The sequence below is a fragment of the Erigeron canadensis genome, chromosome 1, assembly GCF_010389155.1.
Source record: "Erigeron canadensis isolate Cc75 chromosome 1, C_canadensis_v1, whole genome shotgun sequence".
Lineage (NCBI taxonomy): Eukaryota > Viridiplantae > Streptophyta > Magnoliopsida > Asterales > Asteraceae > Erigeron > Erigeron canadensis.
The window spans coordinates 32,641,058-32,661,655 of record NC_057761.1 but is presented as its reverse complement, the minus strand read 5'-3'; the positions used below and the strand labels follow the sequence as shown (position 1 = coordinate 32,661,655).

The following is a 20,598-nucleotide window of genomic DNA, read 5'->3' as shown; positions in this document are numbered from 1 at the left end:
AAACGCAGTAGCATACAAACAAGTTAATGAAATTAGAAGATAATAAAGTTAAAGTCTTTGATGAAAAACGAGATCCCATCCCAGTGCGAAGCATCTCCTTCCTCTTTATCTTAAATGGTTGGGTTTTCTATATATACTAGCCAATAAATAAAGTATACATCTGATGTTTTCAAAATAAAATATTAAATAAATATACAGTTGTAATTTCCATCTATTCCTAAGGGGGAGAGGAGTGGAGGACGGCATGGGAAAAGGCATGCCATGCCGCCGAGGGAACATCGCCGCCATCCCTGCGGCATGGCAGTGGCATGAAGCTCAACGACATTAAAGCCCGGTGCGGGTTGAGAAGAATAAAGACGTTGGGGAGGTGGGGCCAGGGAGAATTGAACGTTGCAGACATTAAAAAAAAAACTCAAACCTATAAAATCATGGAGATCGATATAGCTTCAGGCGTGTATTTTTATATATGGTGTATTGTATATATGGTGTAGGGAAGAAGATAAGTAGTCAAAACCAATAAAATGCAAATTTTCATTCTAGCTCCCTAGACTTTTACTTTCTTTACAAAAAACTTATCTAGTTTTCAAAGTTATATTTTTATACCTAGACTTATTAATATAATATTTTGTTTAAGATTATGTTTGTTGTTATTATCAAGAGAAAATTACATTTTTGGTCTTTCAGGTTGGCAGGATTTTCAGTTATTGCCCTAAGTGAATTAATTACAGACTAAACCCTAAAGTTGGTCAATTTTTTCACTTTTCACTCCGTGACTAACAGTCGTCTATTAGGTCGGTTAAGTGAGGTGCAAATTTGTCATTTCACTATGATATCTTCTATTCTTCCTCCAAACTCAAACACAAACCCAGATTTTGAAAATCACGGTGGCCGGAAAACGAAATGTCAACTGAAAACACACACCGAGCACACACACACTCGGAAAGAAACACAAACACGCACTCGAAACACACAACTTTGAGATCGGAAGCAAGGGTTTTTGGATTCGAAATTGCTTGGATTGGGATTGGTTTTGGATAGATTTGGTTGGATTCAAATTGCAATTGCTTTGTTTTGTCTTTCTTTTCAATTCAAACAAGTCTTTTCAGCGGTCAAGTTTTTCCGACGAAGTCTAGATCGGATTATTTTGGCTAGGGTTCGTGCACGATTGAATTTTGAGCCGACATGTTTCGTGTTTAGATTCAAAGAAACAAGAGATAAATCTATATTTTAATTTTTCTGACGCGATTTTCAAATTTTCGGCCGCCGTGATTTCATTTGACATTTCGTTTTTTTTTTCAAAACCTGACGAATCTGGGTTTGTGTTTGAGTTTGGAAGAAAAAGAAGAAAAAATCATTGTGAAATAACGAATTTGCCCCTCACTTAACAGACCTAATAGACGGTTGTTAGTGACGGAGTGAAAAGTGAAAAATTTGACCAACTTTAGGGGTTTTCTGTAATTAATTCACTTAAGGGCTATAACTGAAAATCTTACCAACTTTAAGGACCAAAGATGTAATTTTATGTATATATATAATTTCTTTCATAATTTAGTTAAATGATATAGTTTTCATTAATTGTTTGATTAAATTAAATGAAAAAGAAAAATATTTTTTGAGAGGGATGGGAAAGTCATGAATGCCATTAAAAATGATTGGGAGGGTTGAAAAGAAAAATTGAGTTGGAGGAATTTGATTGGTAGAATTTGAAAGGGATGGGAATTTGGAAGGCATGACTCCTCTCACCCTAAGGATTTTTTACTTTTAAGCAGATGGATGACCACATACAATGCAAGTTGTCAAGCACTATATATATTTTAGTTCCCAATGTATATTATAATAATAATAAATAATAATAATAAATATATATAAGATAAGATATTAGAGATACTTTAGTGTCCTTTCCTGCACTACCTACCTCTTCTTTCATCAAAATCCACACGAAAAACATCACCACAAAATATACGAGTCTTGACAAATCAATTTCTTTCTTCATTGCATCAACATCCCAATTAATAAGTCAGTTCTTCATCATTTTAAATGATGCATCAGCTTTATGAATTCGGAAGCAAAACAGAGATCAACCATCACTTTCTTCACCTAGCTAGAAATTCATTTTCGGGTCACCCTTATAAACCCGAGCCCGACCCGATAAAATCCGGACCGAACCGACCCGCCCGGGAGGTCAACGGGCTGATTCTCGGTTCCACTTTTCTTGCACTTTCGGTTCCCGGGTCAAGCCGGGTCGGGCCGGTTCTAGACCCGTGCACATCCCTACCGCCCCTGCCCGTGTTGATTTCGAAGTCTTCATCATAGATCCCACAATATGCCTGCACAGATATGCACGACAAATTATATTCAAATTTATTTTACATTTATATTGTACTAATTAATACTAGCAAAAATGGGAAACTTAAATTTGTATAACACAAAAAAAAATCATTACAGTCAGAGTTAAAAAAAAAAAAAATTTTAAAATCAAACTATGACAATTAAAATGAAACGAAGGGAATAATTAATATTAGTGTGTATTCACGGATAATTATACTGTATAATGAATGATGAATAGTTAGTCAGGTAGCTTAATTAATTAATATAAATGGTTGGTTCTAAACTGGTGATTGATACGTATTGATCAGTTATTCGAGAAATTATTTTTCTAATGTGACGCTGACTAGTTCTAATTTAGTTATCGGCCAAGTTATGATTTTCAGCGCTCTACATCATTTCGAGCAAATTAACTTACGTGGTTGTAACCTGTCAATTGGTCACAAGGGACATCCCAAGCAATTAGATGCTTGCAATAATCTGTATTATTGTACTTGCCACTATATACTACAAATGCACCCGAGCCAGCTGCCTCGCCGGGCTTTTTAATATGCAGAAACGCACCCCACTGCCCATTGTGAACAATAACTGGATACGAGTCATAGATTTTTCCATACGAGGAGTTGTCGTCAACATAAAACAAGTTCTCACCAGTAGCATTATAAAAGATACATAGTGTGGAAACTCCATCCCCAAATTTCTTTTTTTGTTCCTTGACATAGGCAAGTGCCTGATCACGCTTTCCGCCTACGTTTGTATCCTCCATGGCCTTGAGGGCCCTATCTAGCCTACTTCCCCACCTCACAGTGATGCCAAACACGTTATCAGCCATCGATAGTACGTCCTACTACCAACAACAAAAAGACTAAAAGAGTATGTACGACTGTAAGTAAGGTTATGTGTGTACGTTTTTCTTTGACAGTTTTGCATTGTTAATCAAGGGGGCTCTATTTATAGCAAAGCTTTTTCTTCCAATAAACAAACTTAGAAGGTAACTTCACAAATGCCCCCTCGTGTTTTGGGGTATTATCAAGTTTAGAACGTGTGCTTTTTAATGTTACCACGTACATCCCCTTGTGGTGAAGTTTCATACCAGAACTTAAATCTGCTTCTAACATCCATTATTTTATATATATTTTTTTTAAACATCGGTATTTATATTAATAAAATCGAACAAGAGGCTAAAGAGTTACAAAATAAGATGGATAACAAATCTAATCTACTCATTTTCGCTTGTTATTTTTACTTGTGTTAAAGACCCAATTAAATACGGAGTATAAATAATGCAATATATCATCCAATTAAACTTCCGGTTTAGTGAGTTTGTATCGAAAGTAAATTTACTTTTGATATTTCTAAATGACCCATAAGGTTTAGTATGGCTCCATTAAGCCCTCATATGCATTGGATGTACATGAAGCTAAGGTATCTTAAAAAGTTATCTAGAATTAAAAATCTGTGTATTTATATATACCAATTGAGTTAGATGAAACAATTATGACTTTAATTTATGAGGCTTGTTAATGGTTGGTCATAAAATAAACAAGGACTCCTTTGCTTCCATTATCTATACGCATATTTGTTCACATGCATTACATTAACAATATTATTTATTATAGACTTTTCGTAGCTACATGCATTATTGTTTAAATTGATTGTTGTCTTCAATGATTTTCAATTAGTGTAGTGAATTATGATATGCATTACATTAACACCATTGCTTATTATAGACTTACTTTTCATGACTCCATTCATTTGTCTATCATACATTAAATTTTCATAATGCCATTTAGAGGGGAATGCTTTTAAACGTGAGATGAAACGTAATCTCTTTTGTTTCATTAAGTGAAGAGTGGTCTCGTTTAATTTAGACTGTTGGATTCGACCACAAATATTTGATGGATCAAAAAAGTTTCATGCCTCTCTTATCTCATTCTCTTCATACCATCTTCTCCAACAAATTTTAGACTTCGAAAGCCACTTTTAAATTTGGGTATATCAAGCATAAGATAGTCCAAACTCTAAGCTATATCTAGATAATCTGACTTGATTAATTTTAGTTTGGTTTACTTTTCCTATTAGTTTAGTATGGACGACCCTAATTCCCTAAAGCTAGTATATATGGATGATGGCTTGAACGTAGATGTGATAAAATTTCAAATGGATGACTATGGATGATGATATATGATAAAATTTCAAACGGATGACAAAAAGTTGTGAAAAACAAGATTACAATAAATAAGAAATAGGTTTCTTTTTTTATTTATTAATTATAACCTCTTTCAATATTTGTAATCTTATTTTATATTTTATTTTTTGGATTTTTTTTAACATTCGTGTCACGGGACGGCTAGCCGTTACATCCATATGGACAGACAGTCACTAGCAACCGATCCACGAAGTTAGGGACCACAAGGGAGGGAAAACCTACTAATTTAACTGCTACAGAAGGCACGACGTTAAATTGGAGGTAAAACCTCGTCTGCTCAGACTCGAACTCTGTTCTCCAAGGATCTAAGCATCATTACAGAACTTCGGAATGACACTTTGGTTTTAACCTTTGGCTATTTTTTGGATTGTGTTTTATAAAATAGTAGCAAAAAAACTCATTAATACTTGTAGAGTTGCAGGTTAGTGGAAATAAGACAATCTTAATTGAAGCATTGTAAGTGTTTGATGAAACGTAGAGAACAAATTATTCCTTTTGTGATGTTTAATTTCACTATTATTTTAGACTTTTTGGGCATATTAGTCATAGTGTATGATGATAGACAACCATCAGAATTAAACTAATATATTCAGATATAAAACCTATAATATCATGAATTACTAATAAACATGGATCTACGATAAACAAACAAAGTAAAACAATAAACGTCTACATGATCACATCGATCCAAACAAGTATTCAGCCTACTAGCCTAGGATTATTAAAGGAATAACAAAGTCTGAAAAGATGAAAGATACTGTTTGATAAAGTATAGTAAATATAAGATAAAAAACCTAGACCAAGGATGAAGATCGGAAGGTATTAGAAGCTCCAAAACCTTCTTGGAAATATGCAAATCGATCTAGGGTTGTTGCTGGGAGGCTAAGGCTGCTGAATCGGCTCTCTCTTAGGGTTTTGAGGGTTAGTTCGGCTTAAATAGTGATTTATGTCGGTTGCTGATCAGGGTCGAATAGCGGCACTGGTGGGTTCACCAGTGGCGCTGGCTGTGGGCTTTTCTGGGCCAGCGGCGCTGGTCAGTGGCTAGCGGCGCTGGGTCTTCTCCAGCGGTGCTGGCATGGCTGCCAGCGGCGCTGGTTGCTGCTGTTTGTACTCGTACTTATTTGTTCGGCGCCCGAATCACTTCCTTGTGTCTTGGAACTTCATAGGCTTCTTTCTTGAGTTACTTGATGTCATTTACCCTCTCTCGCATCTTCCGTGAACATGCATAAACATACAATTCCATTAAGTACCGATAGTTCTGGAATATAAACTCATTTAAGCATTGAAATGAAGCCTTTCGATAGGGGTTTTTATCACAAAATGGACGCTCATCAGTAGGCAAAGAGGGTCAATGCCTCCCTTGAATTTTAAATTTTATCATGAATTTTTAAACATTTTCATGTATTTTTAAAATTTTCCTATAGGTATTAAACATTTGCATCCTGGATTTTTTTAATTTTACCTTCTTTGTAATTATTTTCTTATGCCGAGATTTAGTTGAGTGGTTGAAATTCCATCCCTCCTTGCAAGAAGTCTTGTGTGCAAGCCTTGGGGATGACATATGAATTAAGTCCCTTTATGATGGCTTGACTTAGGTATACTAAGGTTCAAGTATGAAGGGGTATTGTTTACCCATATTAATCGTCGTGCCTTCGGGCGGATTAGTAGGGGCCCCCCCCCTAATCGGGTATTTCAAATACACGTTTCTACTTCGAGTGAGCTCTCTAATGCAGATCCGGTTAGAACAACGTATGCTAGACTTCTCGCTGTCAAATCACGACACGAAGTTTCTAGTGAAATTCAACTTAAAAAATAATAAGTCTTTTGCAATTTGTAAATGAGGGGTAACAAGGTAGATTGGTCCCATCATAAAAACATAGGTATACAGGACTTATTAAACATATACACATGGCTTTTATGTCATAAACCATATGTGTAGGGGACCTTAAGAATTAGATTAATTAATTTATATAGCTCAAAAACACGTTGACTTTATTATCTATATGTTAAAAGTAAAAAATTAAAAGGAAAATACTAAAGGTAGTTTTGAGGGTTTTATTTAACATGTATAAAAAAAATTACCTTTCATATAAAACATATCTCTGGATATCATGATAGGTACAACTATTTTATGCATGTTTGGGACTCTATTTAACAAAACCTAAAATGATAACGTAACTTAAATATACTATAAGTTTATACTTTGACATGATATCAGTATAAACATACTTAAAAATAATTTGTTAGTATAAAGTATGATATAAACATTTATTAATTATGTTAACACATAGTTTTATTTTATTTATATGGTCATGGTTGTTGGATATTTTAGTGTAATTGAATTAACTTGTTTGATCAATAACGTTATAATAATACATCATATAGGATTGGAGGTGCGGAGTGCATGCATATTTGAATTTATTATGACCTTAGGGCTTCGCCCCTAAGGTACGGGGGTCCAGGGGCAGCGCCCCTAGGAGCGATGTCCATGGGGCAGAGCCCTTGGCTAGGGCTAAAAAATTTTTTTGGAATTTGGGGGGCTAATTTTGCCAAATTCGAAACATTTTAATTAACTGACTTACGATAGTGAATAGGCCCTAATTTATATCCCGTTTTAGATAATTGATCGATACATCTTTTTTTCATCTCTTTTTCTCTAGTTCTGTTCTCTTAAACACATATACACAGAAAATTCTTAATCTTTGATTATATCCGATTGAATAGTTCGGGTGAACCGCCAAATTGACTTAATCTGAGAGTGTTTACGTGCCTTCAAAGATTGATCACATCCGGTTATCTGTTCGTTTATAGTGAAATTTCCCAACAATGGTAACAGATTTCATAGACATGTTATTTATATTAGAAAAAATTTGAAATTTACTACATTTCATAACAATGATGTTGAAGTTTATCATCTCTAATGGTGTAATCTCAAAGTGTAATACCATAGTAACTTATAGGGCATAAATTTAAATTTATGTGGTGTGCAATTTAAGTATTCCGGTACACGAGACAAAAGTTTCCTATCTATTTAATTTTTTTTTATAATGAAACTATGGAAGTTTAGAATTTCAAAAAAAATTAGTGTATTGATTTTATTTTTCTATATTTTTTGATCAGTTACATAATTATAAAGGTAGTTATTGCCTTATTGGGGGTCAGAATTCAGAAACCATGGTAAGCCCAATATCACATATTTTTGTCTATTGGTGTCAAAACCAGTTAACCGGTTTCAGTTAGTTAATTTAATAACCGTAATCGGTTTTTTTTTTAAAAAAAATTAACCGGTCCTGGTTAATCGGTACCGGTTAATAACCGGTTAATCCATAAAAAATATGAAACTGATGGAACCGGTTACGGTTTATAAAAACCGGTTAACCGAAATGGTTAACCTATTCCAGTTAACCGATATTCTTGAACAGAAACATAACCTTGCAGATTACTGAACAGAACAGTAGCATAACCGATATTCTTAAACCTGCAGAATCTGCAGTGCAGATTACTATGGCATATTCAGAAACAGAAACAGTAGCATAAAACAGAAACATAAACTAGAAACAGAAACAGAACAATAGCTTTTTATGGATTTGGCTATGTTAAACAGAAACATAAACTTGCAGAGTTGCAGTAGCTTTTTATGGATTTGGCTATGTTAAACAGAAACAAAAACATAAACTAGCATATTCCACAACTAATATAGCAAAACAGAACAGAACAGAAGTACAGAACTAGAAAATAGAACAGAAACCGAAACATTAAGCAGAACCGAAAAGAACAGAACAGAACTGAACATAAGTTTTAGTAGCATCAGAAAACAGAACAGAAAAGCAGTTTTAGTAGCATCAACAGAACTGAACAGAACAGAAAACAGCACTGAACAGAACAGATCAACAGAACAGAACTGGAACAGAACAGAACAGAACAGAACTGGAACAGAACAGTTTAGTTTTAGTAGCATCAGTTTTAGCAGCAACACAAACAGCAACATGAGCAGCATCAGCTGCATCACAAACGAAAACCAACTCAAAACAGAAACAGAAAACAGAGGCGTAATATCCAAAAGAGAAACAAAAAACAGAAAACATCTAAAGTATAAACTAAATAGCAAAACAAAACTTACTCGTCAAGTTCATCGTCAGAAAGTGGAGTGGCCTTTCCTTGTGATACTTCATAGAGATGTATGGGTTCTTCTATGGCAAGTTGATCTTCAAGACTAGTCACATCTTGTATACGTTCAGCGGCGTCCAAGTAGTCTTTCAAGCAAATGCACGTTCCAAGAGAAGTTGGAGTGAGCCTTGTTCTTCTAACTGATAAAACCCTTCCACTAAGAGAAAAAATCGACTCCGAAGCTACCGTGGAAGCTTGGACACTTAATAAATCACGTGCCATGGCAGCTAGAACGGGAAAGTGGGCTTCCTTTTCTTTCCACCAAGCCAAAATATCAAAGTTTGAAAATTCTTCGGGAAGCATTGTTGCCAAAAAGTCGGTTCCTATATATCTTCCGAGCTCACTACTTGGGGTGCTACCCCGAGACCGCTTACTACTAACATTTCTCAAAGTGTTATACAAATTTAGCTCGGGGTTCGCCCGTGAGCTTGACGACTCCGAAGCCATTTGTTGGCGTATGTTTAAAATGTTTAACCAAATACACATCAAACATCTCTTTTAAACATTTTTTAAAATGTTTAATTGCATTATCCGAGAAATTGGGGTCATTATCGTTCAAATCCAAATCGAAACATATGTTTTCTATTAACAACTCCACACCCGCAACATTTAAACACGGGTTTAATGCGGCGGCACAAGTAATTACGGGCGGCATTTCTTCAAAATATTTTTTAAACTTCGCTTTCATTGGAGCTATCATTGTTTCATAAACGTTACCCCCAAATTGAAAGTCATTTATCTTTCCACACATCAAATATAGTTGTTTTAGTACCAAACTACTAGTGGGATAATAAACTCCGGACAAAATAGTGGTTGAAGTTTTAAAAACTTCAAGTAACTCGGTTAATTTTACAATACTATCCCAACCCACAGTAGGAAATTGAGGTGCCAAATCTTTTGAAACAAGACCGTCATGGAACAATTCTAAAGTAGGTCTTTGTTGGATAGCACTATCAAACATTTTCCAAGTAGAATTCCACCTAGTCGGTACATCCCAATTAGGACCAAGACACGGTTTATTTAAGTCTTTGCATAATTTCTCATACTCCTTACGTCTTCTTTTAGAACTTGAAAAAACATCTTGTAACATTTCTTTAAAAACATCTTTTACCTTCTTAATCGCGGGAACTTCTAGTCCATGTTGCACAACCAAATTAATGATGTGTGCAACACATCTACTATGAAAAAACACACCCTTACAGATAGGTTCATACTTTATCTTCAACTTTTGAACCGCACTAGTATTATTTGAAGCATTATCAAAAGAAATTGACAAAATCTTTTTTTCCAACTTATAAGTTTGTATCACTTCATCTAAAATTTCAAATAACGCATCTCCCGTATGTGGATATCCAAACATCTCAAATGCAATTGTGCTTTTCATCAATTGCCAAGTCTTTGGATCGACCCAATGTGCTGTAACACAAAGGTACGATTCCGGTAAACCATGGGGGGCAGACCAAACATCAGTGGTTATATTAACACCGGTTTGTAAGTTTTCAAAACATCAGTGGTTATATTATTGAAAGAAACCAAGAATTGGGGATTACTCGATCGGTTGATGATGAAGTGAACAAGTGAACAAGAAACCAAGAATTGGGGATTATTGATCGACTGTTTTTTTATATGATTATCGACTGAACAAGTGAACAGAACTTTTAATCGATCGATTGATGATGAAGTGAACAAGTGAACAGTGAGCAGCGAGCAGGGAGCAAGAATTGGGGATTATTGATCGACTAGGAGCAGCGAGCAGAGAGCTTGATCGATTGGGGATTCGACTAGGAGAAACCAAGTGAACAAAACTTTGGATTTGTTAGGGTATACTGATCGATTGGGGATTCGACTAGGAGCAGCGAGCAGGAAGCCTGGTTATTGATTTCGAAATATAAATTATATTGTTTACCCCATAACCGGTTAACCGGTTTAATCCCAAAAAATTAATCGGTTTGTGGTTAACCGATTATTAATCGGTTAATGATTTCGAAAATCCTAATCGACTTGTAACTGGCAGTTTTTAAAAACCTATAATCGATTAGTATGATATCGGTTACTAACCGGTTACGGTTATAGGTTAATTTTCGAATCGATTCGGTTAACCGGTTTTTCCGTGCACCTCTATTTTTGTCTATATTAGATTCATTGTCACAATCGGACTGTGTCCTCATGTTTCAACTGGGCCAGTTCATATATCTCAAAGTCTCAAACCCACCCCAACTCCCCAAGTACCCATTTTTATTTAGTTAAACCAAACCTTTTATTAAAACGGTAACTGTTGTGTCGACTTTTGTTATCCATGCAATTCATCATGATAAACAATCCTAAAATATTTTAAAGATACGCCAGGAACATTGATAAATATTGATACATATTTTAAATTTTGATCAGTACATTATTATAATTTATAAGTATGCATTGTACATTTAATTTTATTAACTATTATAAATTTATAATTATAATTTCATAAAGCATGTATATTGTAGTATATGAATCATAAGTAAAAAATTCATATGACCACAAGTACAAAACCCTAATGTTTAGAACACTCCCGATACTCTTTCTCAATACACTCAATAGACTATCACACAATGCCAGATTAGTAAAATCTCATTTTAATATATTTTCTTTCAATTTATCCAATAACTAATACATCTAATACATTTAGATACAACCACAATTATATCAATATATAATTATATATCCAATACACTACCCTTCTAATGGTGTTCAAATGTATTGGATTCCAATACACTCCCATTAGGACTGTTTTTAAAAGACAACTGTAGTAAAACTTAAATTAGTGAGAGGTTTTAATTTTTTTCTTTTGATTTCTTTTAATGGCTATCTTGCTCCAAAATAAGTTCAAATGACATCTTATATATTTATACTTTATTGCAGTATAAAGAAAAATATTCATATTGTTGAAAGCTATATGAAAAGAAATGTTTAAAATGTCTTTAATAATTAAATTACACTATTAGTCCTTTTTTTAAAGAAAAAGTATCTCTAGCCCTTTACATGAATTACTTTTACATCAATTATCTACATCACTCGACGCCGCATGTACCACCAACAATCGCCCCCACCACCATGATTATCGCTGCATTGCGCAGTACCGTGCTAGTAGTCAGGCGCGGTATTAAAGGGGAGTCAAAGGGGGATAATGCCCCCCCCCCCTTCAAAATTTGGATTTTGTCATGTATTTTTAATTTTTTTTCTATAGGTTTTAAACATTTTATCCCTTTTTAAAACTATTTTTTACGAATTTTTTGATTTTATCCCATTTGAAATTTCTTCCTGGTATGTCTCTGCTAGTAGTCTGTAACTTAACATGTTTGTTGTGATCTCATTATTTTAAAAAAATTTATGGCTCCAACATATGTAAGGAATGAGAAAATTTCAAGGATGGGATAAAGACAAATGCTCAACAACGTTGATGTACTTGTATAATTATAAATATTACTTGTTTAAGTTTAATAATATGGTAGTGTAATTTTAATTACGTAGTAGTATTTATTTTAATATGTGATGTAATGTTTAATTTTTATGTAATGTTTAATTTTTATAAAAATTAAAAGTTTTATTAATATTTGAGTTAAAATAAAATAAAACAAAAAGTTTTGAACAAAAAGTCAGGAAGAGACCTTATAATAAGTGAAAGTTTTTGAGTATGTTTAGGAGGAAAAATAACTGTAGACCTTATAATAAGTGAAAGTTTTTGAGTATGTTTAGGAGGAAAAATAACTGTATAGCAGTGAGGAAGATATCTTTCGAAGGCCTAACATAATTTAGTTTGGTACGTATTGAGTACTGTAATTTGATTAGGCACTTCACTTGCTCATTATATTATAGTTGAATTGTACGAGCATTAATTTGTAGCTTAAAATATCATTGATTTATTGAAAATTTAATTATTGATAGAAAAAGGATAATTTCTGAACATTGTTTAAGTGCAAATTTATTTTATTATCCGTTGCCAAACTTTGCATACTAATAAAACTTCTCTCGATGGCCCCAACAACGAACCCCACAATGTATTTTCGTAGATTCAGTCACTGCTTCTGAAGAAGGGGTATATATGGCTCAAAAGTCAAAACACGTTGACCTTGACTATATTGGCAAATAACTGCCTTTAGAAGAGGCTCCTATGACAACTGATCATAAGTAAACATCTACCATAACTAAGCAATGCTACCTATGTATGCTTCAGGTTGCACCACATCCTTCCATTATCATATGATTCATATCAAATTAGTAAAACATCATAAAAAGCTAGAGAATGCATCATAGACTCAACAGAACACAATGTAAATCCTATCTTCGTCGTCTATTCCTAACTCGATCACATTAAAGATTTAAAATTGGATGTTGTTGACAAGTAAGAAAACCACGTTCAAGCCGCCATCTCTTCAACTAATTAAATGATGCCATGCTCATACCAAACGTACAGTGTCAGATGAATATAGTATGGAGTATATATATATATATATATCTTTGGGCAATGGTTTTAATGGTGCAAGTCTTTTGATAATTAGCATTGCAACTTCCATTTGCGCATATTCTAACATATGATGCTAAAAGAAATTGAAAAAACATTAGTATGAGCCATTAAAGTTTACTTGTATTAACTTGACGTACTCAAATCTATTTATTATTTTTTTTATGATTCTGTCAACTAAAAATATTATTAAAAAGAGAATTAAAAGAAGAAATGAGATCATGGTTTTTTGCGACGAAACTTATGCGACAAACACATTTTTGTCAAAAAAAAAAGCCGCTAAACGAAAAAAAAAAAAACTGCGATTTTTGCAATGAGATACAAATAAAGATTCACCACCTTAACCCTCTCAAATTACTTATCGGTTTAGCCAATCAAAAAAAAAAACAAGGAGCCAAATAAGTTCTTAATTATAGTCTCTTGGCAGTTGGCTGGTCAAAATAGTTAGTCCATGCGTATTTTTGGGTTGGCTCACAGGTCGTTATATCAATTTAGGCCGGTAAACACAACTAACCTAAGCATGAAACATATGTTTAGACAAATTTATAGTAAAAGAGTGATCTTTGACTCTTTGTGTTGTGTCACAAGCCCCTGAATATATGTATATATATGTTTGCATAAGGAAAAATATAAAACACTTACTGCACTTTCTCAATTAATTAACAGAAGGTACAAAAAAACAAACTAAAACTATAACCTGCTTTTTATAAAGTAAATAAACCACATGCAAATAGAAACTCTGACGTATCCTATTATCTAGTTCCCAATATTCCAACGTTCAGCTTGCATAATCTCAACGTTGCTACAACTTTCCATGCATAATACTCGGTCACAAGTCACAACCTAGACCAGTTCTTCACAAGCTAAATCATAACCTGACTTGAACCGTACTCGACCTGTAAACCAACCTGATTCACCCTTTGTGAATATAAATACCTTATTCGAAAATCTTCCTCCTTAGTCGAGCAAGAGTTACCATAATTGAGATCATTAGAAAAGTGTAAACGTTCTCCATCATCTCAAAGTAAGTTACTCTCCAAATCCTAATAAAATGCAAGCTACCAACAAGTCCCATGAAGCCCACAACAAAACCAGAGACCATGCCAGCATAAAACCACGACCAACCTTGTGACCCTTCATTACCTTCATTCTTCCCGGCATGAGCATCCGAGGAATTGTTTTTTTTGCAACTCCTTAATAGTGACGACCCACATAGCTCAATGTTCCCTTCATAGATAGTATATGGATCACCTAAAGTTTCAAGATGATTTCCGGTTGGTACTGGACCAGATAAGTTATTGAAGGATAGGTTCAAGTAGCTTAGAAAGTTCAAGCTAGATAAACTTGATGGAATTTGACCAGACAACTTATTCGCCGACAAATCTAAAGATTCCATTTGCTTTAGATTTCCAATGGTTATTGGAATTTGTCCGCTTAGTAAGTTTCTAGAAAGATTCAAATTCTTTAACGCCACAAGTTTCATCAAAACATCAGGAATTTCACCAATAAGTCTATTGCTTGAAAGGTCCAATGATATAAGAAACCTAGCGTTTTTGGTGTACTTCAATTGGATGCCCTTTATGTAACTCACAATACTTTCTTCATACCTAGTACTGCTATTATATTGAATGTAGCTATTGTTGACGATATCGATGTCATAGTTTACAAATTTATCATTAATCATGATCATACCAGTTAAATTACAAAAGCAATGAGGGACAGTTCCAGTTAAGTTATTATTTGCCAAGTTTAAATATTGAAGATCGTTGTTTTGACAGAGTTCCAGTGGGATCTTACCCATGAACTTATTTGAATGAAGATTTAAGATTTTAAGCTTTGATAATTTTTTTCCGATCCAATAAGGGATATTACCGGTCAACAAATTGTTCCCTATATCAAAGGTGACTAAGTTTGTCAAGTTTTGTAAAACCACCGGGAGATTACCTTCAAATTTGTTGTTGCCCAAGTGCAATGATCGGAGATATAATAGAGAACCCAATGAATTCGGAATAGCACCTGTTATAGTGTTACACGTAAGATCCATCGCCTGTAACTGAATCAAGCTCCCTAAGCACTTGGGAAGTACTCCAGAGAAGTTATTATCGGATAGATCCAGTACTTTTATACTAAGCAACTCACATAAGTGTGTTTGAACGCTTCCAGTGAAGCGATTTTTGTTAAGAATAACATAAAGGAGACCTGGATTGGATAAGGAAATCATTAGTCTAGTTAAATTTTATAAGACAAGTTAAGTTAAGTTGAGTTATATTGGAGCAATCGTTAACTTTAAATTTCTGAAAACACAAAAAAAAAAATTTTTTTTTGTATCTAATTCAAATATCCACAAAAAATAATGGGTAAATAAGTTTATTTATTTTAACTGAAAATTTTTGATAAAATGTTACACAAAAGATTTAACTCGGGTTACATGAAATCAATTGCACACACCCAAAATATTTTTCTTAGTTTGTTTGAAACAATACATGATCTGTATAAACTTCTATTAAGTGTGGGCAAGGGCGGTTCTATTAAGGTATAAACTAGGTCCACGGACCTACGTTAGGTCGGAACTTTTTTCAGCAGACATATAGAAAATTACGATTGGACATATGTTATTTCAGGGTTTGAACCTAGGTAAATTATAAAGTAACTCTTTTGAAGCATTCGATGTAATAAATTATAATTAGATACACGTATTATTTATTCATAGATCCGTTAATTATAGAATAAAACAATTTAGAAAGATAATGGACTATTTTCTAATCCTAATGGTTTATTAGTAGCATAATTTTAGTCACTTTTCTTATGTTTTTAATTCAAAATCTTTGATGTTTAAACATTAAACTTATCAAAAGACTTTTTCGAGTAATGCCATTATGTAATAATAATGCCCCCAACAACTAATTTAGTAAGATTTAAAAGTGGTCGTGAATTTTTTTTGAAATTAGGTGTAAGGAGGAATTAAACAAAATTTACCAAGAATCATTTCCTATAGTAAGTATTGTTTAACAATAAAAACTCCTTTCATTTCTTCGTAGTTAAGATAGTTGTCGGATATAAGTTGAATTAATGTTATGGCAAGGTAAAACAAGGAATTTTATGAGAATTCCCCTTAATTGCTAATAGGTAGTTTATGAAAGAACTCGCTTTGCGATAGAATTACAATTTTTTTGTAAAAACCCGACCTGATCCGATATCAAATACGAGGAAAAAACATTTTTTTTTGCCTAAACTAAAATTAGACACGCGTGATTTTCATTCATAGATCCGCCACTGAGTGTGAGAAATGATAAATCTTCAACAAAATTTAGCAATTTACAACAATATCTTCATTATGCAGTTATACTCTATGCAATAAAGTTTGTATCTTTGTTGTAGATGGCAAAGTTTTGTTGTAAGAATATCACTATCCATAGTTAAAGCCCTCCAACCCTTATTAATTGGTAAATAACAATAATTTTACTCAATATATAGATTATATATATATATATATATATATTAAAGGTGTGGATCATTTGCTCGCAATAGGTGATCTAGCTTACGTTATCTTAACCGGGTCCGAGCTAGAGAGCCCCTTTACTCTCAATACCTGGTAGGAGAAGAAAACCCCAACTAAACCATCCGCAAACACAACATTTAGTTGAGATAAAACCTTAGGACTAAGTGGAAATATACATTTAAGCTAATATACAATTTTAAATCATATAAAGTATCTTAAAAATAAAATTAACTACATACATTATTACTTACTATAATAAAAGAGTTGGATGTGAACAGGGTTTTTTTTGTCTTATCTCCGTTTTCAATATAAATATGAGAATTAGCAATTGTAATACAACATATGGAGTTAGCTCAGTGGTTGGTCTCTATGCCTATGCGATGGAGCTCTCGGGTTCAAACCCTCCACCCCTTTTTTATTTTTTTTGGTTTTCATTTAGTAATAAAGTATTTGCACTTTAGCCCCTCATTCTTTTTTCTTTTATTATTCTGTCCCTCCTGTTTCCTTTTTATTACTTCAACCCCCTAACTTTATATAATTTTTTTTAATGTTTTGTAATTTGTAAAATTTGTTTTATTTACCTTTATTATATTTAACATTTTTTTTATAGCTTTTTAAAATGTTATACATTTTTTAGTTTTCTATTTTTTTTTTTTGGTTTTTTTGTTGCGAAATATATATTTTATATTCTTTTAAACATTTGGTTTTTATACCTTTTTTATATGTAACATTTGTTTTTTTTATAACTTCTTCATTTGGTTTTCGTATTCTTTTTTTTTGTTCTCTTTTTTATCTTTTGGTTTAATACATTTTTTTTATATTTTTAAACTTTTGGTTTTCAATACTTCTTGTCGCCTATAAATTTGTGGTTTTTTTTTTTAACCTCACTCATAAAGGTAAACGTATTCAAAAACTTATGTCGCCCATCGGGCGGCATGAAATTCCTAATTTATCATATAGGAGTATTAAGTTATTAGTTTTTATATAATACATATGTTGTATTGATAGATGTGATAACAATCTATACTACATTATACGGGTTTGTTCTTTTCTTTTTTTCTACTAAATAATTGATAACCCTAAAATGCATTATAACGGTTTGTTCTTTTCTTTTTTCCTACTTAATAATTAATAACCCTAAAATGCATTATAAGGTTTTGTTCTTTTCTTTTTTTCTACTTAATAATTGATAACTCTAAAATATATTTCAATTTTGTTCATTATTTTAAATTATACACCATAAATATCAATAAATATACTTGAAATACTTATAACATTCTTAATAAAATTAATTTACAACATCTACCATTGACTACTAAAATAACTACAATATCCCTTTTTACATCAATAACATACATTATTTACAATTGTCAATATAATAACAATTTAATAATTAAATATACCTGTCTCTTAATTAAATAATAATTCTAATTATATATGTGGTATATAAAAAAAAGAGATTTATTAATATAAACTAAAAGAACACATGTAGCGTGAAAAATATGTCAATTTTGTTTTAGTTCATCGGTAGTTATCACATCTTTTTACTTCTTTTGTTTTCTTTATTTGTTCCTATAATGTAAAAGATAAAATATTTTGAATTATGTTTGTCTAAGACATATATAAATGAAAGGTATTAACTAGACCCATATGTGAAGTTGAAATACGTAGGTTCAATCTTTCGGGTTGTCTAGATCATATGGAGATATTTTACCAGCATCATAGGATTCATACGGGGTAGGTCAATGGATATTCGATTGTTGTCCAGAGGCCATTATTTTTTTTCTTTTTATATATAAATGAAAGGTATTGTTAGTGACAACCCTTTGTCATAAAAAATTAAGTTGGTGCATAAAATTAAAATTCGTTTCTAAGTCCTAAAAACAAAAATTTATAAAATTTCCATCAGAACCAATTCTAAAAATCAACGTAAGATCTAACCCAAACACCCCTAAATAAGTCTTCATAAGTCGCAAAATGAAAAAAGGTTATTATCATGTAATTGTACCTGAATGAGGAAGGTTCGTTGATCCAAGAATTCGTGGAAGATTTCCACTGATCTGGTTGTCCGACAAATCCAAATCCCGAAGATGAGAGGAGATGCTCTCAAACCACTCCGGTATGCGATCTCTAATACTCGAATTCGAAAGATGTAAAACTTCAAGATGTGTTGAGTTCCGAATCAAACTCGGGAATCGGGGTCCGATGTTGCAGGAGCTTGCCAAAAAAAACTTCAATTGGAAGGGAGGAATCCAACGAGGGCTCACATTCAACGTTAATGGGTTATCTTCCAACCGCAACCAGGTTAGATTGTTGAGTTTGGTGAAGTGAATTTCAGAAACCACGCCACTCAATTGATTACCCCAAAGAGAGAGGTATTGGAGGTTTGAAAGCTGACCAAGACTAGCGGGAATGCTCCCACTCAATTGATTAAAATCAAGAGCGAGCACTTGCAGCCTCGTTAGTTGTCCAATGCTTTCAGGTATGCTTCCACTCAATTTATTACATACAAGATAAAGCTTTTCAAGCATTGATAATTGTCCAATGCTTTCAGGTATGCTCCCACTCAATTGATTATCATCAAGATAAAGCTTTTCAAGCATTGATAATTGTCCAATGCTTTCAGGTATGCTCCCACTCAATTGATTATCATAAAGAGCGAGCACTTGCAGCCTCGTTAGTTGTCCAATGCTTTCAGGTATGCTCCCACTCAATTGATTATCAGAAAGAGCGAGCACTTGCAGCCTCGTTAGTTGTCCAATGCTTTCAGGTATGCTTCCACTCAATTTATTACATTCAAGATAAAGCTTTTCAAGCATTGATAATTGTCCAATGCTTTCAGGTATGCTCCCACTCAATTGATTTTCATAAAGAGCGAGCTCTCTTAGAGATGATAGGCCACCAAGTGAGAGAGGTATTGGCCCTGACAATTGATTATATGAAAGGCTGAGTAAAGAAAGAGAGCTCAAGTTTCCAATAGAATCAGGTATTCGGCCATGGAAGTTGTTTTCTTTAAGTCTTAGAATCACGAGGCTAGTAAGATTTGATAACCAGACAGGAATGGTTGAAGTTATGTTGTTTCCATAGAGATCGAGTGAATTTAGGGAAGTGAAATTGAAGGATTTTATGGAGGGGATATTGATATCACACCTGGTCAAGTTCAGTGTAAGCAAAGAAGGCAACATGTTAACTGGATGGAACCAATCAATATGCTTACCGATTGTTATCCCTGACAAGTCCAAGTGCTTTAACGACAACAACAAAGACACCCACCGCAGATCATCCTTGACTATCAACGAAACCTCATACCTATCTGCAACGTTAAGGTTAAGATATTGTAACCTTGAGAGATTTCCTAGATGAGGAGGGACTACACCACTAAAACCAGAGTAAGAGAGGTCAAGGTATTCCAAATACTTGAAAGACCCAAAGAATTCAGGAATATTTTGACCCGAGAAATTGTTCATGCTCAGGTCCAAGTAACGCAAATGCTCCAAGTTGATTAAGGAAGGACTTACCTTACCTTCGAGCAATTTGTTTGTGTATAAAGGATGGTCGTTCCAGGTAGACAATGGAGATCGAAGATCAAGTTTGACAACATGACCATGCCTCCTGCCACACCCAACTCCCTCCCACTCACAACATTCTAATCCGGTCCATGTTGATAGACGATTTGAATTGTCCGAGAGGCCTTCTCGGAATTCAAGAAGTGATTGCCGCTCCCTTTGGTTACAGGTAATGTTTGAGGAAGCTGTGATCATAGTGTTGCTACTGTTTGCGCCATATGTTTGAAAAAACAGGAATAATAATGGAAAAGTGAAAAGAAAAGTAGATTCCATTTTGGAGTAATGAAGATAGAGTGCACGTTATATAAAGCAAAAGCAGGGGAAAATAGGGCAC

General features: G+C 33.5%; 2 protein-coding genes across 2 annotated transcripts; both read right to left on the bottom strand.

Moving 5' to 3' along the window:
• Positions 1–1,968: 1,968 nt before the first annotated feature.
• LOC122585978 (23 kDa jasmonate-induced protein-like) lies at positions 1,969–3,230 on the bottom strand. The gene is made up of 2 exons (XM_043758093.1): positions 2,744–3,230; positions 1,969–2,327 (listed from the first exon to the last, which is right to left on the bottom strand). The coding sequence occupies exons 1-2, from the start codon at positions 3,155–3,157 to the stop codon at positions 2,127–2,129; spliced, it is 615 nt and encodes a 204-aa protein (XP_043614028.1). The 5' UTR covers positions 3,158–3,230; the 3' UTR covers positions 1,969–2,126.
• Positions 3,231–13,829: 10,599 nt separating this feature from the next.
• Positions 13,830–20,507, bottom strand: LOC122590188 (receptor-like protein EIX1). Its single transcript, XM_043762524.1, has 2 exons — positions 18,707–20,507; positions 13,830–15,398 (listed from the first exon to the last, which is right to left on the bottom strand). Exons 1-2 carry the CDS (start codon positions 20,457–20,459, stop codon positions 14,137–14,139), a joined length of 3,015 nt encoding a protein of 1,004 aa, XP_043618459.1. The 5' UTR covers positions 20,460–20,507; the 3' UTR covers positions 13,830–14,136.
• Between the last annotated feature and the right edge of the window lie 91 nt (positions 20,508–20,598).

Bases quoted from the DNA above. Each gene is read 5' to 3' on its own strand.
- LOC122585978 (XM_043758093.1), bottom strand. From the start codon at position 3,157: ATGGCTGATAACGTGTTTGGCATCACTGTGAGGTGGGGAAGTAGGCTA. The intron at 2,328-2,743 runs GTAAGTTAATTT...ATATCTGTGCAG, and splicing joins AATTGACAGGTTACAACCAC to GCATATTGTGGGATCTATGA.
- LOC122590188 (XM_043762524.1), bottom strand. From the start codon at position 20,459: ATGATCACAGCTTCCTCAAACATTACCTGTAACCAAAGGGAGCGGCAA. The intron at 15,399-18,706 runs GTACAATTACAT...TATCCAATCCAG, and splicing joins AACGAACCTTCCTCATTCAG to GTCTCCTTTATGTTATTCTT.